Source organism: Lissotriton helveticus, chromosome 6 (genome assembly GCF_964261635.1).
Source record: "Lissotriton helveticus chromosome 6, aLisHel1.1, whole genome shotgun sequence".
In the NCBI taxonomy this organism is placed as follows: Eukaryota; Metazoa; Chordata; class Amphibia; order Caudata; family Salamandridae; genus Lissotriton; species Lissotriton helveticus.
In genome coordinates this window covers 1,379,976,793-1,380,003,730 of record NC_136067.1, presented here as the reverse complement: position 1 = coordinate 1,380,003,730, position 26,938 = coordinate 1,379,976,793, and the positions used below count along the sequence as shown (strand labels likewise).

General features: G+C 42.2%; 1 protein-coding gene and 1 long non-coding RNA gene across 10 annotated transcripts in view; one reads left to right on the top strand and one right to left on the bottom strand.

Annotated features, from left to right (window-relative positions):
- LOC144763503 (uncharacterized) overlaps positions 1–26,938 on the bottom strand; it is a 556,338-nt gene that overhangs the window by 363,704 nt on the left and 165,696 nt on the right. For 8 of the 9 annotated variants that reach the window (XM_078649147.1, XM_078649152.1, XM_078649150.1 and 5 more), the window contains 3 exons: positions 12,005–12,094; positions 9,084–9,173; positions 7,484–7,785 (listed from right to left, as the gene is read on the bottom strand). The exons of the other annotated variant lie outside the window; for it this stretch is intronic. In XM_078649147.1, the coding sequence (XP_078505273.1) occupies positions 7,693–7,785; positions 9,084–9,173; positions 12,005–12,094 (273 nt within the window). In that variant the 3' untranslated portion in view covers positions 7,484–7,692. Of the gene's footprint in view, positions 1–7,483; positions 7,786–9,083; positions 9,174–12,004; positions 12,095–26,938 lie in introns of those variants that run through there. 9 annotated transcript variants of the gene reach the window in all.
- The window catches only part of LOC144763504 (uncharacterized), a 179,277-nt gene that overhangs the window by 18,296 nt on the left and 134,043 nt on the right, over positions 1–26,938 (top strand). Inside the window, exon 2 of the long non-coding RNA XR_013596228.1 lies at positions 12,460–12,608. This is a non-coding gene — a long non-coding RNA (uncharacterized LOC144763504). The remainder of the gene's footprint in view (positions 1–12,459; positions 12,609–26,938) is intronic.

The following is a 26,938-nucleotide window of genomic DNA, read 5'->3' as shown; positions in this document are numbered from 1 at the left end:
ATTGATTGATTTAACTTTTCCTTGAAGCTGGTCACATGCAATAAGCTTTTGAATTGTGTTGATTTTTCTGTGTGGGATTCTAAAAATAAACCATGACATTTATACAGATTTTAAATAATTAATTCAGTTCTGAGATACCTTAAGATAAGAATGAGCTTTTCCTCCAATGTTTTATGTTTTCTTTTATTTTGTTTAAATTCTTTTTATTTTGATTACAAGGAAACCAAAATGCACAGTACACTGGGTACGTATATTAATGCAACTCTCATCGTTCAGAGGAGATTAAAGCAACGCTAGAGTTTGCAGCATGGCATACACAATCAAGGAAACAAAACAGAGAGACATCTGATTACAACAGCATTCCATTACGATTCAAAGCGTACATCTCAAACAACCCACCAACCCTCTCTCGCTCTCCCACTGTCAGAATATGCTCAGAGCAGGTGGTGCCCAGAGTGCTGCTGGTGTCATTTGCTCTGGTTTTAAACGCGCTCAAAACTTAATTTATCCTGTTTTTACCTTGTCTTTCTAACAATTACTGGGGGTAACTTTTAGCTTTGTTTAAATAGTATCTGTTTGTTTCCCTGCTGCATGCACTACCTGCTCACCTCTTTCATCGGACCCCTGTGGCTCCACTCTCCGATCCACCGCAGCAGCTAGGCTGCTGTTTGAGGGGAAACATCCTTTACAACGCAACTTTTACCACACAGTGCCTTTACGACGCAACTTTTACAACGCAAACCATCACAACGCATTGCGCTGGTGGGCGCTCTAGGATAGGGAATAGATTTAATGTACAATCCAACACCTTCCCTACTATCCACGGGGACTGGAGTTGGAATAGTAAATTAAACTATTCACTATCCAGCACCCCTAAGCACTATGCGTTGTAAAGGCATGTGTTGTAAAATCAGCGTTGTAAAGGCATGCGTGGTAAAAGCATGCGTTGTAATGTCATACATCCCTGTTTGAGTGGAGGGAGTTGTTTCTCTTTCTTTCCAGGAAGTGGGTTTCTCCCACTTCCCTTGGGCCACTACATGGCAGCCATTTTGGAAGTGAGATGCTCTAGTCTTCCACCAACGCCCATCAGGGCTTCTTGGCATAAACTTAGCCGATAGCGCTGACGCGCAGCGGACGTGCACAGCGGGTGCGCTGAAGGCGCACCAAAGGCAGGCCCGTCTGCACCTGTCCGCATCCAGCTGGGGCCAGGGGCAACCCCTCCTGCCGGTTTCAGTCCTCACTGCCACATATATTCCTCAGAGTTACTTTTAAGATTGAGGAAGTCTCCCAGTAAGAAGTGCCTTCACGCCATTCGTTCACTTATGGACATCTTGACTTGTCCTCAATGTTCTTATTCTTTATCTCCTCAACCTAAACCCCGCTGGGTCCCTGCCTCCTCCTTAGTCTACAAAAGGATGTCTCTTAATTGCAGATCCTTATCCAAACATGCCAAGCAAATCTCTATCTTGCTCCAAGAGGAATTTCCTGACGCGCTATTTCTTACGGAAACCTGGCTCAACCAGGGCCGGACTGGGAACCAAAACCGGCCCTGGCAAAGTGCTCGGCCGGCCCCCCCGCCCCCTGGGCGGGAGGGGGGCGAGCGATTTGCCAGGGCCGCTTTTCAGCCAATTTTGTTGCAGGGCCGATTTTGCAGCTATGCTGCAAAAACGGCTCTGCAACAAAAACGGCCCCCAGGGCCCAAAACCGGCCCCCACCCTTGCGGCCGACCGGGGGATTGCCCGGTGCCCACCACGGCCAGTCCGGGCCTGGGCTCAACACTGAGTCAGAACATGATCTAGTCCAATGTCTCCTACCGGTTTATCATATCCAGAGGAAAGATCGGGAACAGGGGAGGGGAGGAGGCATTGCCAATATTCTAAAAGAAGGTTATAAATGCAACATTATCGCCAATATCCTTCCTGACTGTGAGAACTACTCCTTCTCCATCTCACTTTCTTCAACTCATACCTTCTCAGGTATCCTTATATACCCCCCCCCTCGGTCCCCATAGACAACTGTTTAGAATCCTGCCAGAAGCTAGTGCTAACCTGGCATGCTCCCCTTCTAACTTTACTATACTGGGGGATCTAAGTTTGCATTTCGATGACCCCTCAGACCCAGTAGCGACTGAACTAATCCAAACATTTTTGGCTCTCTGGATAAAGCAAAATGTTACGATCCTCACCCATGAAAAAGGGCATCTTCTAGATCCCATTTTCTCCAACTGCAATGAGCTTTCAGTCGCAGACCCAGTCCCAGTACAATGGTCCGACCACTTCCTGGTCCCTTTCTCTTGGGATATATCAACCCCTCCCCCTTAATACTGGCACGACCAGTAGCGGGAAACGTTCCCGTTCCAACATCCCGTTGGACTCCTGGAATTCAGATCTGATAAATTACTTACCTACTCTAGATCCCTGCCCCACGGTCGCGAATGACCAATCTAACAAATGGATCAACTCCTCCCTTTACCTAGTTATACCTAAGAAACCTATCCATAAAAAAAAACCAGGAACAACCCCTCTCCATGGTACTCCTCTACACTGCATGAGTATAAACAAATCTGCAAAAAACTCGAGAGGAAATGGAGAAGAAACTACAATACAACAAGCAAACAGATCTACATGCACTCTATTAAAATGTACCAATCCAAAGTGAAGGAGGCACAAGCACTATACTATGAGGAAAGAATCAACTCCACCTCAAACGCCCCACGTAAAAATTTTAAGATCGCGAGCACCTTCTAAAACTAACAGTCAGGGATATTCCACCAGACAGCTGAAATGCACGCTGTGACAAGCTTGCAGAGTACTTCTCTAATAAGATCAAGGATATCTACAGTTCCTTCTCCCCTCCGGCCCATCCATCAATCATCAGCTTACAGAGCACTCAATATCCGGTGAGCGCTCGCTCAGGGAAATTCCCATTATAGACATGGACACCCTAGTAAATACATGTGCCTCAGTAAAATCTGGCTCTCACAATGACCCAGCACCTCACAATTTTTTAGTAAAGCTCGGGATACAATCATCCAAGTGTTGTTAAAGCTGATAAACTCCTCCATTTCAACTAGATTAGTATCCCACCCTGGAAACATGCCATGGTTAGGGCACTATTAAAGAAACCCGTCTTGACCCTGATACACTTGGAAATGATTGCCCTATTTCTCTTCTCCCCGGGATCAGCAAAATGCTAGAAAAGCACGTTATCTCTGCTTTTCTTGAATCTAATAATATACTCCACCGTCTCTAACTGGATTTCGCCCCCAACACAGGACTGAAACTGCATTACTCCCAGTGGTTGAAAAGGCCAAAATGATCCTAGCAAGGGAGAATCGACGGCCATCATCCTCTTGGACCTCAGTGCCGCCTTCAACACTGTTAACTACGACATCCTGATCCACAGATTGAAGAATGTTGGTCTATCAGGTAATGCCATCACCTGGCTACAGTCCTTCCTCAAGGACAGGAGCTTTCAAGTATTTGAAGGGGATAACTCGTCAGATCAAAACCCACTTGGCTGAGGCGCCCCTCAGGGCTCATCCCTGAGCCCGATGTTGTTCAAGGTCTACATGAGCCCACTGGCACAGATTGTCCTCCCCTTCGGGATAGACGTTGACACCAAGTTAGTGGTGGCCCTAAACTACCCAGGACCCACCTTGTTTAGTCTACGCCCCTTCCTGGAGAGAGTCGCCAAATGGATGGCACTCTTCTTCCTTTAACTAAATGGAGATAAAACATAGCTTATGATGCTGGGCAACTCACCCATCTCTGGCATCGGCCTAGCGTGGCCAAGTTCTCTTGGCCCTCCACCCACACCCAAAAATCAGATCAAAAGTCTAGGCATGTGGCTGGATCAGTCACTCACATTTTATCATCAGGCAACTAAACTGGCAGCATCTTGCTTTGGCATCCTGCAGATGCTCGGTAAAGTCCTTCCGCTCCTCCCTTTTTCAGCAAGAAGACTCATGGTCCAGGCTTTAATCCTCTCTCGCCTCAACTATGGAAATGATCTGTATTGAGGAGCTCCTAGGGCTACCACAAATAAACTGCAAGCCATCCAGAATTGTGCAGCACGGATGCTTTTTGTGACTCCCAACAGCCAAACCTAGGGCCTGCTCTGAAAACCCTGCACTAGCTCCCGGTTGCGGACAGAATAAAATTCAAGTCTTTATGTATCGCCCACAAATCTTTCTGGAAGAAAGGCCCCCATCCTCCAAGCCATTGTCTCCCTTACCACCCTAATAGACTCCTTCGTTCATCCATTCCCTACCTAGCTGCGGTCCTAAAAATCAACAGGATGAGAAGTAGTAGTCGTTCCTTCTGTTTTACGTCCGCCAAGCTCTGGAGCACACTTTCTCCCCACCTACCATCTGATCCAAATCTCCTTCCCTTCCATAAACTTCTAAAAACTTGTTTTTTTTAAAACCCCTCCTACTAAGCTGCTCTGACCTGCCTCTCTCTCGGCTAGTGGTGGGACACCTTCGGGGTAGCCATGCACTCTACAAATATCCATAACATAACATAACATTTATTTTACTTTTTGAAACTATTCTTTACAAACCAGCAGTTGCAAAGCAAGTTGCTGAATAATTACCTTATAAAAACGAGATGTATTAGCGTTGTTTATTAATTACAAGGCAGCAAATACGGCTAATACAACTAAGTGGTGCCAGATGCTGGCTGTGCTGAGTTAGATCTATCTATGTTTTAAAAAAATATAATTATCATTTTCAAATAAGGTACAGTTTGTTGCTGTTGACACCATTTACAGTATAAATATAAAGCATGTATTTACATGTGGCATAGGGGTAGCACATTTCCCCATGGGGACATAAACAGGCATCTATGAAAAATCATTGTTAGGGTTGCAACTCAAATCTTGACATATACATCTCGTAACTATATCAGGTATTGTACATCATCAGTGCATTCCTGGGTCTCTTAAACAATCTGTTTAATGGGATAAAACGTCCGGCCTTAGTACTGCTGTGGCCTTGCTATCGCAGCATGCATACCCGCCCAATTACCTTATCTATTATCCTCGCCTCCCCATCCCATTCCTATTATTCTGATTGCTGGACATTCGTATTGTTCTGGGTTTCTGCTCTACTGTGTAGGTAAGTCTTATATGATACCCATATGTCACGTGGTCTGCTACGAATCGGCATCAAGGCATTAAAAATGTCTGCATTGGTATTACAATAGGTCATATCGGCGTACCATTCCGGGATCCTCAGCACCGGGCCTCTCATCTAGTGCATCGCAACTCGTGTGTTTGCCAGCAGCAGACCTGTTACCACTAACCTTCTATGTTGTTTTGGTACGTCGCAGTCTAGACCCAGTAAGGCTAGCATTGGAGAGTCTGGAACTGGTTGCCTGGCCATCCCCTGGAGCTCATTTGCCATTTTTAACCAGAATGCTTGTATCTCAGGACAGGACCAAGCAAGATGGCCAAACCCAGCATTCTCAGCACCGCATCTTACACATTTCTCATCAACTCTCAGGTTGTATCTCTTTTGAGACATTTAAAGTGCACCAGGTGTTGTCTGCCATTTTGCGATATGCTCTTAGTGATTGAGGACCAGTATGCCCATTGCTTGTCTGTTAATATTACGCCCAAGTCCTCCTGCCATTCCCGCTGTGCCTTTCTATTTGGTGGGTCATGACTATGTCGCATAAGTTTATATAGTGTTGAAATCCCGCGGAGGTTGCCTGAAGCAAATATGTCAGGGTTTTTTTCAGGCAGTTCTGCTCTGTCTGACCCCAACAGCGCCTGCAGTGACTGACATGTTCCATGGCAATTATATCTGGTGATCAGAGTTGCCTCAGGTATCGAGTCTTGGACCACTTCTCAGGTTATCAGGATTCCATCTTTGAAGAAGTCTCCCATGTTGTGTATTTTTACCCTTTGCAGTATCCGCATTATTGCCCCATCTGCACTTAAGGGAAACCATGTGCACCACTCCATTGGTAGCTTTGGCGAATACAGTAGCGGAATCCACCTTTCATATGCCGTTTCTTAAGTAGGTAACGCGTAGCCTATAGGGTCAATTGTGCTGAAGTTACGCTGTGCTATGCTTAGCAGGTAGCATGGGAGCGATAATGGGTCAGCTGCTTCCCTCTCCCAGTACAAGTGTGGGAGAATTGGTGGCCCATGAATCCAATAATATGCATTTATGATCTGTAAATTGATACTTGTATAGCGCACTACTCACCCGCAAGGGTCTCAAGGAGCTTGTACGAATACCGCTGTGGAACCCATCCTGGCTTTCCCTGTGAGGTTTCCACTCCTGGGCACCCCCAAGGTGGAGGCCAGGCATCCTTAGTGTTGTGGGGGCCATTGTGGAGATTAAGCAAGCTATTGCCCAGAGTTGCAGAGTGGGACTCCATGATTGGAATAGGCACCGAGGCGAGAATTATCAGGTCCGTGGAATTTTTGTGCCCAAGACCCGCCGAGGCGGGGAATTGAACCCTGGTCCCGGGCTAGACCTCTGCATCAGGTCTGCCGCTCTAACCATTGAGCCACACTTCTCCACTTCTGCGATGCCATATAGTATATTTCAAAGTCTGGTGCATCCAGCCGACCCATCATATAAGGGGAGGGTTAGTGTTCCCCATCCCAGGCACAGCAATTTCCCAGCCCAGGCCAAGTGAGTCATAAGTGTGTGCAAAGTGCAAAACACGTTTTTTGAGAATAGTATCGGTATATTGACAAACAAGAAAATAATTTTCATGAGAGCTATTCGGCCCATCAATGAGAGGGGTAACCGTATCCAGCTCTCTATCACCTCTGTCAAAAGCTGCACTGCTTTCCCGTAATTCTCTCTTATTACCACGTCAGGGTATGTATGTATCTAAATCCTTAGGTTCATTGGTCCACACTAAAGGGAATTCTGTTTGTGTAGGCATGGTGGATGTTGTGAGTGAAATATCAATAATTTCTCCCAATTTACTTTCAATCCTGGGGTTTGTTCTATCTATGTAGTACAGATTTGTAAAACTTGTAAAAAATTTTAATCTTAGTCCTAAGGGCTCCTCTTCATTTTGCTTAACCCGTTCCCTGCGGTGCAAATTTCCCCACTGTGCAGGCGTATTGTACGCGTGCAGTAATTGGACGCCCCCCAGCCGTCCGACGCACACACCCAACGTGACAGCCTTGGGCCGTCCGACGCATGGAACGCGTTAATCAGGCCCCACAAAAAAGTCTGACATGCCTGAAATAGATAAAACACCTGGTGGAGGTATTTTGTTAGCATAGTTCAGGCAAGAGTACTACACTTGAAGTAGCCGTGCACTGCACATAGCCACACAAACAAATGATAGCTACCTTCTGTTGTACAAGCACAGTTTGTACACAATATATGTCATTTAAGAAGGAACTATGCCCAGTCTTTTGGCTGTCATTCCACTTACTGGATCTGGCAAATATCAGGAACAATAGTTTAACCAAAAGTGTTCTTCAAAAGCATAAACAATTTTCATCAACTTCCTCTTTTATTCAAGTACTTTGTCAGTAAGTGTATGTACAGTGCACAACTAGAGTGGGCAACAAGACACAAGATGAAGTCATACACCAAATTGAATCTGCTGCACAAATCACATGTAGACAGCAACAAACTATTTTATTTTTCAAAAAGGTCCTTGACATTCTTTCCTATTTTACAATATGCACTTGGCAGTCTTATTTTTATTATCCAAAAAGAATATTGGCAATAGTGTTAGTTATCTGTGTAGCATGCTTTTTCAAGAAGTTGGCTACTTTTGGGAGAAAAGGCTGTGTTGCCTGGAAAAGAAAGAGATACACATATATAAATATACATTTCAGTTGGGAGTTAAAGAAAAATGGAAAACATTTTTTACATTTATAGGTAACTTGAACCCTAAACATAAGCTAATCATGACCAAACAGCAATAGTGATTCATAAACTGCATTGAACAATTACATTATATACGTTTCAATACATACAGGTATTATAACTAATGTGGCTTGCAGTACACCTCCAGCAAAAGTAAAAAACAGGATAAATGTTAACATTAGTCCTGAATTCTTATGATTGTTATGAAGTGCTCAGTTGCACAATAACTCAGGACCAAAGTTTACGCTATTATAGTGTAGACCCTCCATAGCTGAGCTCCCCAGGTTTCCGAGATCCTCGATGAGTTTCCCACATCCATGCATAAATAACTGCAATGGTGTGGGTTTTGACTTTCCACTCTGGGATTTGTAGTTCTTGTTTATCCACATAAAACCAGAAATACGCTTCCCAGAAGCCAAAGACTAAACCCTGTACTGGAGTAGCTAGTCAAGCCTGAAACAAGGATTCTTGGTAGTTACAAGGAAATGGCGGGTGTGAAGGGCCTGAAAGGTTTGGGATGGGCGGAGATACCCGATCTCACGATTCAGCAGCTTACTTTTCTAATCTCAGAAAGTGCTGAAGACTCAGTGCCATGCCACAGAAATTTGCACTAGTGAAAACTGATTCCACACAATTTTTCTCTTTGTAAAGATCATATGTTCTCACAACTTTTTTAATGGAAATTATCGCAGTATGTTTAAGAAAAAGCCATTTTGTTCCATAGTTTATTACAGTAGTATCACAGATAGTGTAAAAATAGGTTTTTTTCCCCAAAAAGGCAGTTATGGATTAAGATTAGTTGCACTTTCTCTGGTGCTTTTTAAATGACATATAAACAATACATATGTAAAATAAGGTTTCACCATCCATCTGTAATATGGACACAAACCTCAACATAACCTGCAAAGTCAATAAATCTGTCTATCATGTGGGATTATGGGGAAGAATTGGCACTGGAAGTCGAGAACTGATGTAAAGATCAGCTAAATACACAGGGCTTGGCAGGATGGAGGAGATGTCATTGGGGGTAACAGGATTGTCATGGAGCCATTTTAGTTTAGACAATAGACACATCAGTTCTGTAGGAGGGGAGACAGGTAGTAGAAGATGAGGATGGATATCGGACACCCATATTGAAGGACAACAGAAAACCATGCACGTGGGGGTCAAATAAATATTCAACCAAATGGCTCACACCCCTCTATTGATATTCCCTGTTGCTTACCCTTTCTCTCTCAGACACGTAACAGATCTGGTTTAAAAGTATAGGACTGCTCCTCTGAAACATTCCCGATGTGCCATGCCACAGTGAGTGCTGTGAAGACACAAAAAAGAGAATGAGTGAAACACTCAGTCAAAGTATTGTGCCCCTGTCAATAAGCATAATGCCCACCCCAAAAATCACTTTCTCTTTTTTCTAGTCTCCCCGGTTTGCTCTGCATAAGCTGCAGAAGAATTGTAAGCTCCTGGAGACTCTCTGTTGTCATGTTGTTTCCAGAAACCACTTTAGACTGTATGTAGTGAAGTAAACCTGTTCAATGCCAGTTGAAGTTCTAGCACATAAGCATTCCCAAGACTGCTTAATTGTGTAGGCAAAAGGAACAAATGATGGACGGAATGCTGAACAATGCAAACATTCACCCCCAGTCACAAAGATCTGTGTTAAATCGATCGTTATTTTGGTCACCACACCACCCCAGCTTGGACCCAGCCATGTGGGTAGGCCAGTAGTTGGAAATTAAAGGGATGGAAGATAACATTGCGGTACAAGCTGTCACCAACCAATTACATGCTCACACTGAAACGTATAACACCCTAGGCACTAATGAACCACTGTAGAATGGTATTCTTCCTTACAGGCAATGAAAGCCCCACTCAGAAGCAATTGCATGTTTTCCTTCGGTGTTTAGTGTTTACAACTCTTTCCATTGATTTTTCACCTTCAGAATGATCATTCTGATGCAAGAGCGATATTATCTTACATAATTCATAAGCAATCACACTAACAAGGAAAATTAAGACTCATTCAGTAACCGGGGGCTCGTTAATGCAACACCCTCTGCAACAAAATATGAGGGCAAAAACTGACAACCTTTCCCAATATTTAAAATGAATAAGGAATTCATTTTTCCATTACAATAAATCTGCTTAAAACATGGAACAGAAACTGCACCAGTGAATATCTGGGTCAGCTTGTGAGATTCAGCTACACTATCACTGCTCTGTTGCACATATCATTGACCACTCCGCTCCAGTTGTTTGAAATCTCCCACCCTGCGAAGTCTCATGAATAGTACTGCATCATCCTTCATTCTGACCTAAAAGACACAGCCTTACCTTCCACTCCTAAGATGATGACATGTAGATTTACTTGCAGGTCACAAGAAGCAACTCATGAATGTGACAGAAGACCTCAAAGCAATAGAGATGTGGATGACTTCGAGCAGCCTGACACACCCTGGTTCCAAAACAGAAATCCTGGTGCTGAGACACCACATCTCCCTTACAAAATACTGGCACTCTGATTCCCAACCTTCTTTGGGGACATTGTTCCATGAAAACCAAAGTCAGGGTCATAGTCTTTATATAGCTACAAACCCCAGTCTCAACTGACAGTAGCAGTGGTCAACACCACTTTCTACTAAATATAGGTCCTCAAAGAAATCTTGCCCCTCATCCCAAAAAATACCACCTCTGGAGGTAGAAACATCAGTAAATGTGACTACGGCTATTTCCTGTACATCACTCCCCCTGACAAACCAAAGTACTATGAAAAACTGAAACTTGCCGTTCAACGTTCACCACTCACACTTTTTTCCGCATACAAAAGCATAGACCAATCACGCCTCAATAAAATAGTCTCACTTTGCCTAACCTTCAACTGCCTTTAAGGTTCAACACCCTTATACCTACAGAATAAAATCATGCACCACCAGCTTACTAACTAAGATTCAAAGCAATCAACCTTTTAGTGGTTACTGGAACCAATTGTAGAAAACACTTCAGAGTCACTGGCTTTCCACTTTTCAATATCCTCCGTCCACACACTAATAATACTACTAGTAACCTGACCTTCAGGAATCAAAACTAACCTCGATCAAATTATTGCTTGCACAACCACTTATCAATACAATTAAAAACAATAAGAATGTCATGCAATAACAGTCATCCCCATACAACATGTGTCTTACGGAAGCCCAGAAACAGTTGACATGAAGTGAGTGCTTAACTAAACAAATAAACATAAAAGTTCGTCAAGAATCATGGTGTCAAAATTAAGTGGTTATCTAGGGCTAGGTGGATGGAGACGACATCGGTCTGAGTTAGATAAAATAAGAATGTAGGGTCAGATTTATCAAGGCTTTGTGTTGTTGCAAAGTCACAAAAAGAGATGAGCGCCGGTGCAAAGTCTTGATAAAGTTTTCAATTTTCAGTGCAAATGTTTATTTGTGAGGAAGATTGGCTAAGAATAATGCAAAGTAGCTGCTTGTGTTACTTTGCATTACTTTGCGTCAAGGGGTGTTCTATGGGTGGTACATGGGCGTTCCCATGTAATTACCCAAGGAATTGAACACAGAGAGCCCCATCTACTAACGGAGGTAGACAGGGGTTTACACTAAAAAAATACGCCTCCATGAGAAAGGAACAAAGTAGGAGAAATTATGTTTTCTCCAAGCTGTTCGATCATTTCATGTGTATAAAGAACACGTACAAAGAGGCAAAGTTCAAAAGTAAGTTTAAGCAAACTATTTTGTACTGGAGGGTTATCATTTCGGTACAAAACCTTCTGGTACAACAATTTCTGCATGTTGCTAGGCAACCTTAAGGAGAACAAGTACTTGGGAAAATAGTAGCAGTGCACTATCTTTGTAGATGTGACACTGTCCAGCTCTCTCCCTTCCACACGACACACCACAGTAACTTTGCTTGTCGCACTGCGAAGCATGAAAAGTAGACTTTCACCTTAGAGCTTAATGGCATTTTCAGAATGAGAAAGCAATAGTTTAGAGATTTGATCATTTGGGGGGAGGGTATAAAAGTTTGCAGAAGATTTAAAGACAATTCATTGATAGAGAATTGTAACAGCAGGCACTGGGTGGGGAAAAAGGAAACACTCACACATGGGCATGTCCACTGATCACTTACCCTCTGCCTTCCTGAAGTGTGATTTATAAGGCGACACACCAATGCGATGCTGCTCTCTTGTTTTTCATCTGAGGTGCGTAAGTCTGGCAACTGTGAAGATTCAGAAAAAAGAATCAGGCAAGATAACTCCCAACAGCCACAACAGAGCCCTTTATTTTTACCTGCCTGTAGTTCTCCTATTGTCATGTAATTGACTTTGGAAATAACGACCCACAGATATATCGGGACCAAAACACATTTTTGCAAATATCAGAGAGGAATGAATAATTACGTAGAAAAACTAATTCAATTTCGTAAAGCTGATTTATGTGCATAGGGATGATGCTTTAATGCATGGCAAGAAAGTTAGAATGGCCATCTATCAAATAAAGCCTGAAATTGTCTAGGGAGTGGTTGAGCAAAATATGTCTTTGCTATTTGTAAGGAAAACTCAGACACTGTTTTCTTCTGGGCAGAGAACCATAAAGAAGATGCAGGACTTAAGATGAAAATACACAAAAGAGGTGATTCCTGGCCATTTGCAATCATGGCATAAAGATGAAGCACCCAGAGTGGTCTAGGAGGGATGGAGATTACATCAATGTGGCAACTGTAGGTGGCTAAGGTTGGTCAAGTATTTGGAATCTGATCTGGGTGCCTAAAATTGGCTTCTTTGATCACTCTATAGTTACCCTTATGGAAAAAAGATGGGATGAGGGATAATGGGGTTTTTGAATATCCAGTGGTGAAATATTTAAAGAAAAATATTGATCTAGGCCATTCCATTACAGCTGGCATGGAAACATTTTTAAAAACAAGCTAATTCCCTATCCACTGATTACCTCTCACTTGTTCTTTGACTTTCACTATCATAAGGTACAAGGCTTGAGGGGCCAGATGTACGACGATTCTGTTTTGCGAATCGCAAATTGCGACTTTTCGTGACTCGCAAAATGGAATGTACAGCAGTGTCTGTGACACTATTTGCGATTTTCAAATGGGTTGCAAGGTACGTGCCTCATTGATATTCAAGAGGCAGGTTGCAATTTGTGACTCATTGGGAATGGCATTCAAACACAGGGATGGTGGTCTGTTGGGGACCGTAGATCCCAATGTTTGTGTTTGATTTTTTAATAAAGCAACTTTTGTTTCCAAATTCAGCCCTTTTGGGAGTGTCTTACCACCTACTTGAAGTAGACTGTAAACTGCAACTGTTTTGCGACCACAAATGTGGTTGCAAAACAATGGTGCATACGATTATGACTCGCTATTAGGAAGGGGCACCCTTGGCATGCCCCTTCCTAATAGCAACTTGCACACACTAGTTTGCGAGCCACTGACTTGTACATACCACCACCCTTTTTTGTGGTCACAAACGGGCCGATTCCACGTTTGCGACCACTATAAACGGTCATACATCTGGCCCCTGGTCTATTCCACTTCAAGTGTGGCAGGGCTGGGTTTCCTGCTGTGAAGATACCAAAAAAAGCATTAGGCAAGATTCAGTTCAAGGGCAATCTCCTCTATCCACACACGTAGTCTCTCTTGCTCCACAATGAAATACATTTTGCTTTTTACTGGTGTGCAGCCTACAGGTGATCGTCTAAGTGGGAAGACGGCTTATGTTTAAGTGTGACCACTTTGTGAGATGATCGATGATTACTTCTAGCAAATCTGGCACAATGCTTAAAAAATAGTTTGGGTAATGTGTAGCCCTATTAATTTATTTAATGGGAACAGGTTAAAAATGCAAATTACATTGTTGGTATGCCGGAAGAAACATTTCAGGGGAAGGTAACATGAGTAATGAGTAACCATTTATCCAGACATAAAGGGAAAGACAAAGAAGGGTGTTCCTGGTAATTTGGTCTGTGGGTACATGGCCCAGCAGCAGAAAATGTCCAGCTACCCAACCCCTCAGTATCACTTCAACCAGGTAAGGTGCTCCCTTCTTTGCCCAGTGTTCCATCATGCACTGATTTTGTGCAGTCTTCTCCTACTTTACCACCACAACTTCTCCTAAGCTCTGATTTCTCCACCCAGATGTCACCATACTATTTGGTTCCCTCTTCATCGCAGCCTACCCATGCCCCTGCACACTGCCACAGTCAATCTCAGACTTACTTATCCCATACACGGCACTAGCCTCTTCATCCATTCATATGCCTGTACTTTCATCTAACCACATATCCATGGATTCAGTTACTCTACAACCATCCAAGCACTAACTCTTCAGTTTAGTCACCTTTTATGTTTAATGATCAGCAGTCAAACTTTAATCTGCAGTTATTTTTAAACATAGAGGGACAGCTCCCTCTTCTGTCCCTGTTTAAAAACCACTGACTTCCCTGATGTGTATACCTCTTGGTGCCCTTTCATACTTGGAGTATTTAAGGCGTATGTACTCTGAGTATGTAACAGTGGCACCGAAGGGAAGGTACTGCAGTGAATTTGGTATTTGGCAGCGCTATTTCTTAGAGCAAAATGCATCCTCACATCCATTTTTGGTTGCGAGGGTGCATTTAGCACTAAAAAAATAGCAGCAAATGCACACTCCGCTCCATCGTTGAATTCCACAGAATTTTATTGTAATCCCACAGAATTATGCAGACTCAAATTCGACTGTTCTGCCTGCCCCATATAGAACTGCCTGACTGCAAGATTTGGCTTTGCAACTTCTCTAGCATGAAGACCGACATGCCCAGCAGAGTGTGTTATACTTAGCTAACTTGGAAGGTATAGGCAATGACTAGGAAAATATTGAAATTACAAAGAAAAAAAATCGGATTTATTAAGCTGATGTGCATGTCTTTTTCCCTTTCCCATTATCATTTCCTTTGGTACATAAACAAGGATCTAGAGTAAAGAAGTAATAATCCATGTGTTAGAAGACACCTGACTATTTTTGGAGGAGAAAACCAGTGATTACTTCTAGCAAATCTGGCAGAGTCTACAAAATATTTTGAGTAAAATGCAGCCTAATTAATTTGTTTACTGTGAATAGATTTAGACTAGAAAATAGACTGATGGTATGTGAGAATCCCATTGAGCCAGAAATAAAGGTAAAGACAAGGAAAGGGTTTGTGGGTAGCGAGAATCATGCTGTGAAGAAGAAAAGCCTAGCTCTTTGGAAGACGTAGGTAACATCAACGTATTGAAGGCAAGTGAGAAAGTGGGGAGCTGAGGGTGTACTATGCAGCTTTTTCCTCTACTGATATGTGCATTAATTCACTTAAAATGTTCTTTCTCTCATAATGCATGGACAGTAAGGCATCCACGTGGTGCAATGCAGTTGTAAAGTTTTCATTTCAGCCCACGGAAGCATTTGCATGCTCCACTAATTTCAAAGCCCATGGCGCTCTGCCTAAGTCAAAAGGTGATCATAAATGCTCCAGTATCATCAATATTGTGTTTGAGGTAATAGCAAGTGATAGCAGACAAACGCCTTTTTGTGGAAAAGTGGGGGAAAAGTGCTGCAGAAGAAAGCATAAATTTTTCCCTTGCAAATGGCATCCACAAACAGTTTGTGGTACTGAAATCTCCCATCTTCCAAGCTTTCAGGGACAGATATACTTTTGTCAGGAAACCCATATGTTTTACACAGTTTTTGGCATTTTACTGGGACATAGCCTATTTTTGCTACTTTTTGTTCACCAACCTCCTTCCAGTTAGTGGTAAAAATAGGTATGAAAGCAATAATGGATCCTGGAAAACTATACATTTCTGAAGGAGACAAATTTCTGAATTCAGCTACGGGTCATTTGTTTAGATCCTTCAAGGTTTTTTTCTATAGAAACTAAGGGGTCCATTAGGATGTAGGGTGGATTTCCTCCGCCAGGCCGGCGGTAGCCACCGCCAGCCTGGCGGAGGAAATCCGCCCGACATCCACAGCCCAATCCCCCCCCCCCGCCATATTAGTATGGCGGGGGGGACCGCGGCGGTGAGAAACACCGCCCGCATGTTTTCCGCCCCGGTCACCTTGCGGCCAGGGCGGAAAACAAGTATTACAATGGGCTATCACCAATGTTTGTCTGTGGCTGCATTGCTGCCAAGGAAAGGCATGCGGAGACTCCCTGCAGGGGCCCGTTGCGGGCCCCCTGGAAGTCCGTGGCTTGGGGGGTGCACATGGGGGGTACCTATGGTACCCCCCGCATTTCAAGGTGCAACATGGCAGGCACCGCGCGGTGCCTGTCATGTTGCGCTTTGAAATGCAAATGGTGCATTTCTAACATTGCGGCGGGCGGAGATTTCAGATCCGCCCGCCGCAATGGTAAATATACAGAATGCGCCCGCCTGTGTGGCGGGCACATCCTAATCCTCAATTCGGGACCCCCGCCCTTTAGGCGGGCGGTCCCTTTTACCACTAGGGTGGCCATCCTTATGTGCCCCTAAGTTGAAAATAAGAAACATTTTAAATGAGATTAAAAAACCAGCCATTTGAGCCAACGTTTTCACCTGTAACTTATTCTATGTACTTCAGATTTTTAAAGCCATATACTGTGACATCCACTGGACCCTTCTGGTTGTGGGGATATATAGGACGTTTAGGTTCACCAAGAACCCAAGGAACCCATAGTCAATAACTGAGCTGGGTCTTGTCATGGTTTTTCATTGTGTACTGGGTATATAGCAATTCATTTGGTCAAATATAAAGAATGAAGAATAGGTATCAAGGACACCTATTTATTTCCAAAATGGGAACAAAATATTGAGTTTAGAAGCAGTAGCTATTTGCACATCTCCGAAATTGTGGGATCCCATACTAGCATGTGAATTATAGGACATTTTTCAAAGTGACTTCTTTTTTACACATTGTCTTACATTTGAAAGGCAGAAATGCATAGAAAGTCAATGCAGAATATCAGTTGCTCTACAAATATGTGTTCCTCTAAGTCTCCCGATAAAAATGGTACCTGACATGTGTGGGTAGGCTTAGTGCCCGCGACAGGAAACGGGCCAAAACGCAACGTGGACACACCACATTTTTACAGTAAAAACTGACCCTTTTTTAAATTGCCTAGCTGTGGATTTTGAACCGTTTTAAGAACTAGACACCCAGTGGAATCCAGGAAGGAGTGGCTTTTGCAGCTCTCACCAGGTCCGGTTACCCAGTATCCCTTACAAACCGCAAACTTTGAAAAAAAAACACAATTTCTTCATATTTCTGTGATGGAGAGTTCTGGAATCTGCATGGGTCCACAAAATTCCATGCACCCTGAATTCCCAAAGTCTTACGATAAAAATGGTACCTCACTCATGTGGGTAGGCCTAGTCCCCGCCACAGGAAACAGGCCAAAATGCAACGTGGATACACATCACATTTTTAGACTGAAAATGACCCTTTTTTCTCAAAGCGCCTAGCTGTGAATTTTGAACCCTACGCCTGCCCGCACCTAGGGAAACCTAGCATACCTATAAATTTTTTAAAACTAGACACCCAGGGAAATCCAGGAGGGTTGAATTGTGTGGCTCTCACCAGGTTCGGTGACTCAGAATCACTTGCAAACCTCAAAATTTGTCGCAAAAAATAAATTTCCCTCACATTTCTGTGACGAAAAGTTCTGGAATCTACATGGATCCTCAAAATTCCACCCACTTCACATTCCCCAAAGTCTTCTGATAGAAATCTTATCTCACTTGTGCGGGTAGGCCTAGTGCTTTAGGCGGGCGGTCCCTTTTACCACTAGGGTGGCCATCCTTATGTGCCCCTAAGTTGAAAATAAGAAACATTTTAAATGAGATTAAAAAACCAGCCATTTGAGCCAACGTTTTCACCTGTAACTTCTTCTATGTACTTCAGATTTTTAAAGCCATATACTGTGACATCCACTGGACCCTTCTGGTTGTGGGGATATATAGGACGTTTAGGTTCACCAAGAACCCAAGGAACCCATAGTCAATAACTGAGCTGGGTCTTGTCATGGTTTTTCATTGTGTACTGGGTATATAGCAATTCATTTGGTCAAATATAAAGAATGAAGAATAGGTATCAAGGACACCTATTTATTTCCAAAATGGGAACAAAATATTGAGTTTAGAAGCAGTAGCTATTTGCACATCTCCGAAATTGTGGGATCCCATACTAGCATGTGAATTATAGGACATTTTTCAAAGTGACTTCTTTTTTACACATTGTCTTACATTTGAAAGGCAGAAATGCATAGAAAGTCAATGCAGAATATCAGTTGCTCTACAAATATGTGTTCCTCTAAGTCTCCCGATAAAAATGGTACCTGACATGTGTGGGTAGGCTTAGTGCCCGCGACAGGAAACGGGCCAAAACGCAACGTGGACACACCACATTTTTACAGTAAAAACTGACCCTTTTTTAAATTGCCTAGCTGTGGATTTTGAACCGTTTTAAGAACTAGACACCCAGTGGAATCCAGGAAGGAGTGGCTTTTGCAGCTCTCACCAGGTCCGGTTACCCAGTATCCCTTACAAACCGCAAACTTTGAAAAAAAAACACAATTTCTTCATATTTCTGTGATGGAGAGTTCTGGAATCTGCATGGGTCCACAAAATTCCATGCACCCTGAATTCCCAAAGTCTTACGATAAAAATGGTACCTCACTCATGTGGGTAGGCCTAGTCCCCGCCACAGGAAACAGGCCAAAATGCAACGTGGATACACATCACATTTTTAGACTGAAAATTACCCTTTTTTCTCAAAGCGCCTAGCTGTGAATTTTGAACCCTACGCCTGCCCGCACCTAGGGAAACCTAGCATACCTATAAATTTTTTAAAACTAGACACCCAGGGAAATCCAGGAGGGTTGACTTGTGTGGCTCTCACCAGGTTCGGTGACTCAGAATCACTTGCAAACCTCAAAATTTGTCGCAAAAAATAAATTTCCCTCACATTTCTGTGACGAAAAGTTCTGGAATCTACATGGATCCTCAAAATTCCACCCACTTCACATTCCCCAAAGTCTTCTGATAGAAATCTTATCTCACTTGTGCGGGTAGGCCTAGTGCCTACGACAGGAAACATGCCAAAACGCATCGTAGACACACCCCATTTTCACAGTGAAAATTGACCCTTTTTTTTCAAAGTGCCTAGCTGTGGATTTTGAACCTAGGGAAACGTGGCAAACCTATACATTTTTTAAAACTAGACACCCAAGGGAATCCAGGAGAGGATGACTTGTGTGACTCTCACCAGGTTCTGTAGCTCAGAATCCCTTACAAACCTCAAACTTTGTCACAAAAAAAACATTTTCCTCACATTTCTGTTATGGAAAGTTCTGGAATCTGCGTGAGCCCAGAAAATTTCACCTACCCCACATTCCTAAAAGACTCCTAATACAAATGGTACCTCACTTGTGTGGGTAGGCCTAGTGCCCGCGACAGGAAACGGCCTAAAACACAACTTGGACATACCACATTATTACAGTGAAAACTGACCCATTTTTTGCAAAGAGCCCAGCTGTGGATTTTGAACCCTAGCTCTGCCGGTACCTAGGGACACCTAGCAAGCCTATACAGTTTTGAAAACTGGACACACAGGGGAACGAAGGAGGGGGTGACTTGTGTGGCTGTCACCATGTTCTGTTACTCAGAATTCCTTGCATACCTGAAAAACTACCGGCCCATCTCTTTCCTCCCCTTCGCGGCCAAAGCCACCAAGAGAGACTCGTGAACACCCAACTGACCGCCTTTGTCGATGATAACTCCATCCTAGATGCCCCCCAGTCTGGATTCTGCAGCAACCACAGCACCGAGACCACCCTCCTAGCTTCCACTGATGACATTCGGCCCAATCTTTCCTCTCCGGCCGAACCTAGAGGATCAGACTCCCTCCCTTCCTCTCTGAACCCACCGATATCACCTGCGGGGTACCCCAGGGATCATCTCTCACCCCTACGCTCTTCAACATCTACATGGCCCCCTCACCACCATCGTCCGACAGCATGGGCTCAGCATCGTATCCTACGCCGACGACACACAGTTTATCCTGTCCCTCACGAAAAATCTCAAAGACGCCAGACTCTTCGTCCAGGAAGGAATAAAGAACGTGGCAAACTGAATGAAGGACAGCTGTCTAAAGCTCAACTTAGAGAAGACAGAGGTCCTCATCCTTGGACCCTGCTCCACCGCCTTGGACAACACCTGGTTACTAACACTCGGCAAATTTCGTTGGCGGAGCAGAGTTAACCGCCAGCCCTTAGTCATTATATGAGCAGCGTCACCTGCAATGGAATCTTATGGTACTCAGGCAAAGAAAGTGTGCTTTCATGTCTCTTCTTAGCTTCTTTAAACCAAAGTGGTCACACTTTGCACTCATTGCATCACTGTGTACAGACACAACCTACCCCACTCCCTGTTCTTCCCAGTGAGATACAGGATTATGCTCTGCAATGGTTGTTATTGCCATAAGACAGGCCTTAGGCTACCAAAGAGTATATCAGCTTCCAGGGTGAAGTAGGTGCATGAACTATAATGCTGCTACTGCTGATAATATTATAGAAGTGCAGTTTTACATTTATTCTTTTAGTACTGTTTTTTAATCACTTCAAATACTGAAGGAAGGCTTGGTGTTTGAAAGGTGAGTTTGGAGGTGTGAGGAACTGTATATAGTCGGCATGCCGTTTTCACACTCCTGCATCAGGGCACTGTAAATGACACAAGAATGTACACACAGACCACCATATGAACACTTTCACATGTTGCAACCAGGTGTGTTATTGTTTATATTGTGCTATATTTACTTTCCCTCTCAAGGAGTGTTTAGCCTTATTGCCCACCTCTCTATACTTTATTCAGAGCTGGCCTGTCTATTGTTTGCAGAGCCAAATAAGATAAACAGTTTCAAAGTTTTAGCAAAAGGTGACCTTTATTCTCCTAGGCATTGATTGCCTGTGAATGTGATCTATATCACAATGTTAAGTGACAAAATATCAATCTGCAACATTGAGTGCAGGATACCACTATAGACCATATACTGTGAAATTACTATTCTTGTTTTTATATCTCTTCATTCAAGTTTCACAGAGGAAATCAAACAGCAAAACATATCCCCCAACTGTCGAAGGCTTTGAGCGGAACATACATCAATTATTACATAGGTCTTCCCGAGGCCTGGGCCGGAACATGATGCCAACGCAGTCTTTTTCCTCTGATTGTTCGCATCAACATGAAAACCAACCAGTTCAACTTGTGGCTCAAGCCCATTCCACCCTCTGTCACCTAAGACTCTCCCACTTTTCCTCACTGTCTCTCCTTCCTCCGTTCTCTCCAGGGACCGCTAATCTTCTCGAATTTGCATGGGCACCCTCTTGTCTGGTACTCCAGTTTTTCTGCTCCCATACACTAATTCATGCCTTCCTCCCACTCCTGTATGATAGGTGTAGGAAAGGGTCCCTTTTTGCATGGTTGCACCCCACTTTTTGCCTGATGTTTGATGCTTCTTGATTAAGTGTGCCCTGGATTCCTACTAATCAGGTACCCAGTACCTATGTGCTTTCCCCAAAACTGGACCTTTGCTCCCACATTGGAACTCCTCTGGCCTACATATAAGTCCCAAGTAAAAGGTGCCAGGGGCACCATGGGCCTTGGAACCTGAGATAGTCTCACAGGGCTGAAGCATATATTTTGCCACCTCCAGAAACTCCTCCCCTGATCCATACACACTGCCACTGCCGTCTTTGTGCCAGGGGGAGAGCCTAAAACTACAGGTCGACATGACACAAATTCATGTGTGCCATGCCCACCAAAACACTGCCTGTGGCATAGGTCAATCACTCCTCTAGTAGGCCTTACAGCCCTTAGGCAGGGTGCACTATACCACAAGTGAGGGCACACTTGCATGAGCCCTCGGAACCCCTACAGTACCTGTGCCATTTACAGGTGTTGCAAGTGCAGTGAAGCCATTTTAGACCATGGACTGGGAGTTTGGCACACCTAACTCCACAGCTCCATGTTGGCTTTAATGAAGACTGAGAAGTTTAGTATCAAACTTCTCGGCCCATTAAACCACACGGATGCCATAGACTCCTGAGGCTTGAGCCGGGAGAGGAACACAGCGTCTTTGCTGTTTTGTATTCTGCTCGTATTTTAATAGTATTTTAACCTGCTTTTAAGTTGTTTTAATTACTTATACATTTTGGTTTACTCACTGCTGCTATACTGTGTTGCATGAGAGGTTGTTGCTTGGGGGGTAAAGTCTGCAGTACGCTCCGTGATTGTTTGGAGCGGGACCACCATTTTGGGGTTAGTGTAGGTCAGCGGGCTAGTTTTCAAACCCCTGACATTACATATGGACACGGTAAGGCGACTGCGCAGCGGATGTACGCGGGGGGTGCACCGCTGGCGTGCTGAAGGCAAGCCCGACGGCACCCGTCCGCACCGCCGTCAGACGCCAGACCCTCTGCTCAATCTACAGTTGCCCCATGCAGGTATTCACACGCTGTGCTTTTGTCTTTTAACACTAAATGCCCTACTTCTGCCTGGATTCCCCCGGCTGGTTCCTTTAAGTGCAAGCAATGCCCTTTTCAACTCCAAATAGTAGGTTAGGCTCACTAACACCGTATTTAGTTGAGTTTAACTTTCTAAGCCTTAATTGCTGGTCGCTGGCTAAGCACCATGCTGAGGTCTTCGACTTACTAATAGATGAGTCTCCAGAGGTATTACTCTTAATCTTGGTTGGCTCTCCCTCAAGGCGTTATCATGAATCAAGTTAACAGATCAGGTAATGGGAGGTGGCATTGCAGAAATTCACAAGGAGTCTTATCACTGCAGTTTTATAAAGGAGGACATCCCTGACTGCAAAAGCGCCCTTTTCAAAATAACGTTAAACCACAATCTCACTGTTACTAGTCTTCTTATTTATCGACCTCCAGGGCCATCTAAAGTGTTTAGGGAAGAACTGCTGAATAAAGTTATCTTCTTCGCCAGCAAAGCGGCCTGTCAGTTGGCTCAATGTGTCTCTACTAGCACACATGCAACAGGCCACCTGTTTGACCCTATATTTTCGAACTTAAGATCCTTAAAGGTTCTGTCGCCAATCCCTGTGGTCTGGACAAATCATTTTTCTCATCCCTTTTTCCCTGCGGTGGCAAGGAAAGCCTACATTGAACTGCTCCTTACCAGTTTTAAAACGTCCTTGGCACAAGTTAGACATAAATAATTTCTTGAATTTACTGTTAAGCCACAAGCCTCAGCTTCCAACTGATATTGATGATGCAAATACACTAATACACTTTTTCAGGATTGGCTGACGCAAGTTTTGGACAGTTGTATCCCTGCCAAACTGAGTGTTAAAAAAAGAGAGAAGTCTAATCCCTGGTTTAATGAATCACTGATTAAAGCTAAAAAACACTGCAAACAACTTGAGTGCACATGGAGGCGCACTTATGATATTAAAGTAAAACATAAATACAGAGCATCTATGAAGCGGTGCACAGTCACAATATCGATTCCAAATTATTGACCAACATTAATATCGAGTTAAAAATATTGAAGGTGAAGAATATCGAGGTCAAGAATATCGTTGGACAGAATATCGACCCTAAGGTAAGTAATATCGTTTTTTTTTATATCGATGTAATTAATATCGAAGTTAGTAATATCGATATCAATTATATCGATGTTATTAATTTCGATGTTACTAATATCGATATTTGTTTGTTGTTATGTATTTTATTATGTATGTTATATGTTTTTTGTTAAGTTTTTTATTTGCTTTGAATTATATGTGTACTATTTTTTGTATAATAAAAATGTTATATTTAATTTAATTTTATGTTTTAGTACTGGAGCGGGTTGTGAGTTTATAGGGGAATAGGGTGGGAAGTAATTTAATTATAGTAAATCAATTATTAATTTTTAGTAATTGTAAATTAATTTTAATTCATTTTTGTGTTTAAGTTCTGTAGCGGGTTGTGGGTTTATAGGGGAATTGGGTGGAAAGTATTTTAATTGTAATTAAGTAATTATTTATTTTTAATTGATATTGATAATTATTTTATTTATAATTAAATATTAATTGGTAATTAAATATTTTAATTGCTAATTAATTTTTTAAATTGGTAATGAAGGTTTGTAATTGGTAATTACATTTTAATTGGTAATTAAATTTTTTAATTGGTAATTATTTTTTTATTGGCAATTGATATTTTTTATTGTTAATTACTTTTTATTAATTTGAAATTAATTTTATTAATTGGTAAATCATTTTTCATTACAAAAAAATGTTTGTTTACCATTGTTTAATTTTGAATCAATTTTTAATTATTAATATGTGCTTTGTTTTGAAAAATATTTTAGTGTTCAATATTTATTATTTGTTAATTTATATTTCTTAAATATTATTTATTGGTATTTATTGTTAATTTATTGTTAATTAATTATTTAATTTTAACTATGTTTTTAGTAATTATTAATGGGTATTTGCAAATGATGTAGAGTTATTTAAAAATTTAATTTTTTAACATTTTATTTACAACAATTATTTATAAGTATGTTATATTTAACTTCTACGCTATCCAATGCTTTCCCTACTGTTGGGCTCTTTATACCCCCAGATTATTTTTTACCACATAGCCTCGGTCTGTGGAAAAAAGCCTTTAGCTCAATGCAAAGGTATGCCCGCAAGAGGTATAGGTAGAAAGGGAGAATAATCATCTTGATTAAGTTGCATCAAATGATTAGATCAATGGGAAAATAATGCCACTTAATCAGTATCTTCTGCGTTCTACTGTATAGTACGCCATCATTAGATTCCCTTACATCATCCATTTTTACAGAGACTTCTATCCCCGGGTAGGTGCCCATTTGACCCATCACCTACCATCCCAAGAAGTGACAATGCTGGTGAGGACCAGGGTCTTATTGAGCTTTCGTTTGCACCCAGAGACAGCCCCACACTGATTATCCAATGTTTTTCCTACTGTTGCACTGTTTGGAGTTGGAATAGTAATTTTTACCCCTACGTTATCCAATGTTTTACCTACTGTTGCACTCTCTGGAGTTGGAATAGTAATTTTTACCCCTACGCTATCCAACGTTTTCCCTACTGTTGCACTGTTTGGAGAGGGAATAGTAATTTTTACCCCTACGCTATCCAACGCTTTCCCTACTGTTGCACTCTCTGGAGTTGGAATAGTAATTATTACCCCTATGCTTTCCAATTTTTTCCCTACTGTTGCACTCTCTGGAGTTGGAATAGTAATTTTTACCTCTACACTTATACAACGGTTTCTCTACTATTGTGCTCTCTGGAGCGGGAATGGTAATTTTAAATTGTATGCTATCCAACATTTTTATTAATGTATTTTTTGTACTTATGGATTTTGAATAGTATTTTTATTTATTTAGTTATTATTTTTTTGTATAAATTTAGATAATGTAGTATATAATTAATTTTAGAAATATTAAAGGTATATTTTTTTTTATTTTTTAAACATAATTCTTTACTTTTTATTTATGTTTATGTTTTATGTTTTTAAATGTATTTGTAATTTATAATAATTTTTATTAATTTATAAACTATTAAAATAATGATTACAACTTATTGTTAAGTGCATATATATTATATATTTTCTGTATATGTTTAATTAATGTATTATTATTATATATGTATTATTTATTAATTTTAAACATTAGTAGATATTTTTAACTATGTTTATTTTATTTATTAGTGTTATTTACTTTATTTTACATTTATATTTTTACAGAAAAAAAACAATATTTTTAACATCGATATTTTTAACATCTATATTTTTTTTCTCAATATTTTTGTACTTCCCATGTTGTAGATAGGGTGTCGATATTCTTGCCTTCGATATTTCTGCATCGATATTCCTGTAGGTCGATATTTTCAACGTCGATATTTTGTCAGTGATTCTATGAAGCTCTATCATAAACTGGCCCGGAGAGCCAGAGCAGAGTTTATAGCCAGTAACATCTCGGCGGGCAATAACCACTCTAAAACAATCTTCACCCTGCTCAAGGTTATGCAGAGTTCTGGATTGAAGATTGAATCACCTGTCATCTCAAATCACCAGTGTGATGACCTGGGCAGTTACTTTTTGAATAAGGTGGAAAATATATATAAGAGTTTCCCACCGGTCAATGGCATCACTGACCTTGTGGAAAGGCATGGGGATATTGGATCCACTGTGGTCAGAGCACTTTTGTCTTTTCCCCTGCTGTCTCTCACGGAATTAGAGTTCCTCTGTCTGAAAATTAAATCAGGCCACCCTGCCGACCCTTTGAAACCCAATCACTTTCGTCAGTTTCACACCCTTATCACACCAGTGAGTAGGGAGTTGGTTAATCTATCTTTAACCACAGCGTCCATACCTTCTGCGTGGAAGCGCACTAAAGATATACCTGTCGTGAAGAAACCGTCACTAGATCCATCTGAGCCGGGTAATTACCGCGGGCGCCCGGGCATGCACAGTTTTCACCAAGAACGTGATGAAGAAGAAGAGGGCAGCCTGGGGCGCAGCAGCTAAGGTAGTCGTTTTTATTTACTTTTAACTCTTTTTTTAAAAGTTTTTACCAATTGTTAATAGGGCGGTGGGTGGCAGGGGCTGGCCAACTCCGCTCTGCCGCGAAGTGTGTGGAGATTTCCCTACTCTGCGTTCTCCGCAGAACGCGGAGTAGGCACATTTTCGCACACTCTGTGGGTGGAGCGCAGTTCTCCGCCCTCGGTTAACTGTAACATATGTATGTTAGCCTTAGGCTTTTTATACCCCCAGATGATTTTTGGCCACATAGCCTCGGTCTGTGGAAAAAAGCCTTTAGCTCAATGCAAAGGTATGTCCGCAAGAGGTATAGGTAGAAAGGGAGAATAATCATCTTGATTAAGTTGCATCGAACGATTAGACCAATGGGAAAATTATGCCACTTAATCAATATCTTCTGCGTTCCTCTGTATAGTACGCCATCATTAGATTCCCTTACATCATCCATTTTTACAGAGACTTCTATCCCCGGGTAGGTGCCCAT